The following is a 6,000-nucleotide window of genomic DNA, read 5'->3' on the forward strand; positions in this document are numbered from 1 at the left end:
CTTTATTTCTGAGGCTGGCTTTGGGTGAAACCCCTTCCATGGTGTCGTGTCAGCACCTCGTGCCCCAAGGGACACGTTTGGTTTGGCACTTCAGGATTTGTCAGGGCAACACCTGGCTTTGAGAGCTCTGATTTCAGCTGCTGTGGCTGGACCTCGTTAGAAACTGGTTTATCTCCCTGAAAATACACCCTGGTACCCACTGATGGTCCCCCTCCTCCACCTCTTGAAGTCTTCTCCAGTCAGTTCCCCAGAAGGGAGGTGGTCAAGAGGATAATTTTTTTAAAAATCTTCACAAACCCAGCTCCCAGGCAAAGGAAACATCTCATAAAAATTAATTGTGGGACACTTTAACGTTTGTGCTGGGCAGTAACACTCCAGGTGGTGTCCAAAAGTGCAGGTGGTGAGGAGAGCAGTGGGTTTTGCTCCAGGATTCTGTAGGACCAGCCCCTTTCCCGAGCCAGCCTCAGTCTTACTTCCTCTAAAACACCTCCAGTGATGGAGACTCTGCTCCAGAGCTTCACCAACCTTGTGTTCAGCTGTCATCTGGGAGTTTTTCCACCTCCTAAGTGCAGGTTTCCACGCTGCACTTCAAACTCGTGTCTTACTGGGGGGAAAGCAATCAGAAAAGATGATTATTCCCTGCCTACCTGCATCAGCCTTGATGTTTTACACCTGGGAATGGAGATCAAAGCATACCCAGTGCCCTTCCGTTGTGCTGCCCACCAAGGGCAAACATTTCATTTTTCAGAGGTCTTCTGGCTTGGTTTTGGGAGTTTTTTGTGTATTAAAATTACTCATTCTGAACCATTGACAAGAATTCTTCAGGACATCTTCAGAAGTCACCCTTGGCTCTGCAGGGAGCTGGTGATGAGATGGTGTCTGCTGCCCTGTGAGCCCTGCAGTGCATTCCTGAGCACAGGGATTTCGGCTGGATTCCTCAGCCCCTGCCTCCAGAGAGGGGAAGGAGAAGGTGCAGGAGTATCTGCCACGAAAGGCCTCAGCAGGACGGTGCTCAGCACAGCTTGCTCTGGTTTCCCCCCAGGGCTGATGGAAACAAACTCCTCTGAAGGAGTTGCACGTCCACAGCCGAGAAAGTCCGGTGGAAAATTCCCCTTTTTTGAGCCTTTTCCATTTGGTGCTGAACCAGGGGCTGAGGGACTGGTGAGGTCGCTCACTCCTGACCCTGCAGTGCTCACAGCTTGCAGCACTTGGGCCTTTGGTGCCCAAGAAACCAGAGCAAGAGTCAGCCTTGGCCTCTGGAGCAAGGATCCCCAATAGCAGCAGCAGCAGTCGAGGTTCTGGGCTTTCATCAGGATTTTCATCTGGGTTTTCATCATTTTGCCTTGCTCCAAACCAGACAATGTCCTGTGCTCTCTGAGGGGCCCCAAGGTGGTGGCTCAAGTCCTTGTGCATTTTCCATTTTGTGCCATAAAAGAACTCCCAGGAGCAACAGTTCTGTGCTGCCTCGTGACCCCAGACTTGTGTCCCCACTCCTCCTCTAGCCCAGCAGTGTTCCTTGTGACATCTCAACCTGTAGAGCCATAAACTCCGCTCTTGGACTCTTTCCTCAAGCACAAGGGTGCTGAGAGGTTCCCACCATCCCCAGCTGCCTGCAGCTGGCTCCTCACCCCTGCTGAGGACAGCAGGGGCTTTTTGGGGGCTTCATGGCGGGGAAGCAAAGGCACAGCCTGCCTGCATCTCCCTGGGAGCCCGTGGGCACGGTCTGTGCTGCTCTGTGTGTGATCCATCCCCTCTGCTGCTGGCCCTGCCAGGCAGGAGTTGCTCTGAGCAGCCTCAGGTTCCGCTGGGATCCCGTTCCCTGCCTGCCCCGTTCCTGTGCCCTCCAAGGCAGGATTTGCTCTGAGCAGCCTCAGGTTCCGCTGGGATCCCGTTCCCTGCCTGCCCCGTTCCTCACAGCCCCGCTCCACTTTCTTTGCAGAAATGTATTTCCCAAAGACTCGAGGAGTTGGTTTGGGGCTGGTTGGGTTTGGGGTTTGGTTTTTTTTTTTTTTGTCTAATGGATTTCCTGTTTTTAATACAATTGAAAGGGTCTGAAATCCATGCTTTAGATTAACATATGCCAGCTAGATTAGGGCTAATCAGGGCGCGGGTCTGAGCAGATGCAGCGCGGGGCCAATCCCAGACCTGATTACAGCATCTCAGTGCTTTAATCGTCTCTCTCCCAAGGGCGATCAGCTCTGCTCTAATGCACAGCAGACTTTGCAGCCCTCTCTTGCTCTGCTTTGTCACCACCCCTGGCAGGAAGGGCCACCACGTCATCTGCTGAGGCGATTTGTGCTAATCCCACGCGGAGCAGAGCGGGATCCGCGCCGCCTCTCGCCGAGACTTCCCAGGAGCTCCCAGAGCTGCCCAGGCTCGGCCAAGCCCTGGCTGAACTAGCTCACCCTTCCCAAACACGCCCAGGGCTCGCCAGTGCCCAGTTTGGGCAGGTTTGGGCAGCACGGAGGCTCGAGCATCACGCCGTCTGTGGCCCATGGGGGTGATGGTGGCTCTGCTGCCTGGGCTGTCCATGTTTGATCTCCTCTGGGTTAACAACCCAAGTAACCCAAAGGGCTTAGTTGGCTTGTTGGTCTGGAGCGGGGATTTGAGGTGCATCCCAGGCCAGAGCTCCAGCTCTTGCCTAAACTGGGATGTGCTGCGTTCCCCCGAGGGGTCTGCTCGGAGATTTCCTTCAGCAGGGCTGAGCCTGAGCTCTGTTTGCTCATTTCTTCTGTTCCTGAAATGCCCAAATTGAGCAGAGGGAGCTGGGAACCTCCTCCTGACTCTGTGCCTCTGTGGGAGCTGGTGCTGAGCAGCCAAGCAGGGAAGCAATTCCTTGGCTGGGCCTGGGAAGGCGGCCAGGACCCCTGAGTCTGGGGGATCAGGAACATTCCCAGCCCCGGACCCCGAGGGAGGGCGGAGGCAGCGCCGGGGTCACCCACCTGGTCAGCACGATTAACTCCTAAGCTTTCCTGTCTGCACACAGAGTTATCCAAGGACACAGAGCTGCCTCTGTTACCAAAGCAGTGCCCTTGGCAGGGCAGAGCTCTGCTCCTCAGCCCAAAGGGATTGCGCTGCTTTTTCGGGAAAGCCTCGCTCGGGAGCCTGGTGTCCTGGCAGGGCTGCCCATCCATCCCGTGCTGCTGCTGCTGTTGGAAGCATTTGCTGACCTCAAAAAGCTGGTTTTTCCCCCAGCAGAGGTGTGGGTAGTTTCTGAAATGTCTAAATTGCCTCGCTTGTCCAAATCCCCCTTGGCCAAGCCAGAGGTGGAGGTGGGCCCAGGGATAACACCAATGGAGTTCCTCCTCCCAGCCTGCAGGATTTGCCATCCCCCTGCCCTGCCCAGCTCTCTTGAGAGCTCATTGCTGTTTTTTGCACCTCTTTCCACCGTTCACATCACAGTGACCCTCAGGGGTTTTGTTGTCACCTTGGTTGGTGTTTCCTGGCTCACCAGGACTCGCCTTTGGTACCGCAGCGTTTTCCCCCCAGCCCGAAGCTTTGCCAGCTCCATCCTCAGCCTGGAGGCATCTGATCCATTCCAGCAGCTGGGCCAGCCTTGGGAAAAGCTGTTTCTAATTTTTGGACCCATCCATGGTTGGAGAAGGGCTGAGAAAGGGGGATTGCTTTCCTTTCTCTGTTCTATGTGTCACATCACAGAATCACAGAATCACAGAATTTCTAGGTTGGAAGAGACCTTTAAGATCATCGAGTCCAATCCATCTTCTAACACCTCAACTAGGTCATGGCACCAAGTGCCAGATCCAGTCTTTTTTTAAAGACATCAAGGGATGGTGACTCCACCACCTCCCTGGGTAGATGATTCCAGTATTTGACCACTCTTTGTGTGAAAAACTTCCTCCTTAATACACACTGTGAGAGCCTGGGGCAGTGCCAGGAGCAGGTTGGGCTTGGCCAGGGCTTGCTGCCCTTTCCCTGTGAGGGCAGAAGGACCTGGCTGGGATGGGGAGGGAGCAGGAGGAAGGGAATTGTGTTGGACGGGCTTCATGGATGCACAGCAATGGGATCCTCTCACGTGCCACTGTGGGGTGACCTGCAGAGTTACAGGGGACGGGAGAAGCCAAATTTATCCCTTCCTCAGCCCCACAGTTCCCAGTTCTGGGCATATCAAGTGGGAAACATGTGAAGAGCGTGTTTCTCACCAGTGGGGGATCCCTGGTGGGCTGTGGGGTGGGAAAACTCGGCCTGATGGGTTTGGCTGAGCACCTCCCTCTGTACCACCCCAAAACATGGCTGGGCTGGGTTCCTCCTCCGAAAATGACGTTATTTCTTTCCCCCTCATCCTTATTGCCTCCCTGGAGCTGCACAGCCCCGGGGTGTGGGCCCCAAGGTGCTGCCACCCATCTCAGCCCCATCCCACCCCTGCTCCCGTCCTGCTGGCTCCAGGGAGGGCAGATCCAGCTCAGCGAGGCCACCAAGGCACAGAGCATCCCCCCAGCCTGGACACAGCTGGGGGAGCCACTTCCTGAAGTTCTAAAGTCCCAAAGTTTCCTTCCTGATTGCTGCTTTTCACGGATAGAGTCATGGCGTGGTTTGGGTGGGAAGGAACTTCAGAGATCATCCAGTTCCAACCTGAACCATGGGCAAGGACACCTTGAAATATCCCAGGGTGCTCCAAACCCCATCCAACCTTGGACATTGCAGGGATGCAATCCCAGCCCAGCCAGGAATTCCTCATTGCCAAGATGCCATCCATGCCTGCCCTCTGGCACTGGGAGCCATTCCCTGGGTGCTGTCCCTGCAGGCCTTGGCCCCAGTCCCTCTGCAGCTCTCCTGCAGCCCCTGCAGGCCCTGCAATGTGCTGGAAGCTCTGCCTGGAGCCTTCCCTGCTCCAGGGGAACATTCCCAGGATGGCTCCAGGGCAGAGGGGCTCCAGCCCCAGAGCAGCTCCAGGGCCTCCTCTGGGTTCACCCCAGCAGCTCCAGGTGCTCACAGAGTTGAGAACCCCTCCAGGCTGGAGAGCTCCAAAAAGCCACCCCCAGAGCAGCCCCCACACCCTGCACACCTCCCATGGCTCTGTCCCCACACCCTGGGCACCCTCCGCACCCTGCGCACCTCCCATGGCTCTGTCCCCACACCCTGGGCACCTCCTGTGGTACTCCCACCCCTCCGTGACGCCCGGGTGTCCCTTTGTCCCCGCAGGGCTGGTGCAGATCCCGGTGAGCATGTACCAGACGGTGGTGACCAGCCTGGCGCAGGGGAACGGCCCGGTGCAGGTGGCCATGGCGCCGGTGACCACGCGGATCGCGGACACGGCCGTCACCATGGACGGGCAGGCGGTGGAGGTGGTGACCCTGGACCAGTGACCCGGAGCAGCCCCACCCTGCCCAGCCTCCTCCTCTGCAGTTTTTTTACGCCTCTCCAGAGATGCAATCAGGTGGCATTTGAGTCTCCCAGCTTTGGAAATGAAACCTTTTTTTTTTTTTTTTTTTTTCTCTTTTTTCTCTTCTTTTTTTTTTTTTATCTAGAAAAATAGGAAAAAAAAAAAAAACACCAAAAAACCAACCAAATCCTGGCAGAGGATGTGTGTAAAGTGCTTTTTTCTAGCGCCACTCTGCTCTCGGAGGAACGAGAAGCCAAATTGTGACGGGACTTTGATTCTGAGGAGGTTGGAAAGAAAAGGAAAATAAAAATAAAGCGACCCTTTGTGCCCCGTTTTCCCCCACGTGGGATTGAGCAGGAGGAGGCTGGGGGGCAGCACGGACACCCTCATCCAGCACCGACCTCGACAGCAAATTAGGTATCAAAGATTTTAATATGGACTTTTATATTCCGAAAAACCCGCCCTGGATAAACAAACAAAACAAAACAAAAAACAACAAAAAAAAAAAACCCAACAAACCACAAAAGGAAAAAAAAAAAAAAAAAAAAAGTTTGGGAAAAAAAAAAAAATTAAAAAAGGACTCCTCTCCTGGGAAGAAAAAAAAAAACACAAAAAAAAAAGTTAAAAAAAGGAAATGCATGTGTGACTGCAGGGGGGTG

General features: G+C 54.6%; 1 protein-coding gene across 1 annotated transcript in view; it reads left to right on the forward strand.

The window, feature by feature from the left end:
• The window catches only part of NRF1 (nuclear respiratory factor 1), a 61,322-nt gene extending 55,898 nt beyond the window's left edge, over window positions 1–5,424 (forward strand). Inside the window, 1 exon segment of the mRNA XM_030959969.1 lies at window positions 5,161–5,424. Coding sequence (XP_030815829.1) covers window positions 5,161–5,324 — 164 coding nt within the window. The 3' untranslated portion in view covers window positions 5,325–5,424.
• The last annotated feature ends 576 nt before the right edge of the window (window positions 5,425–6,000 follow it).

This window comes from Camarhynchus parvulus, chromosome 1A, assembly GCF_901933205.1.
Source record: "Camarhynchus parvulus chromosome 1A, STF_HiC, whole genome shotgun sequence".
Taxonomy (NCBI): domain Eukaryota; kingdom Metazoa; phylum Chordata; class Aves; order Passeriformes; family Thraupidae; genus Camarhynchus; species Camarhynchus parvulus.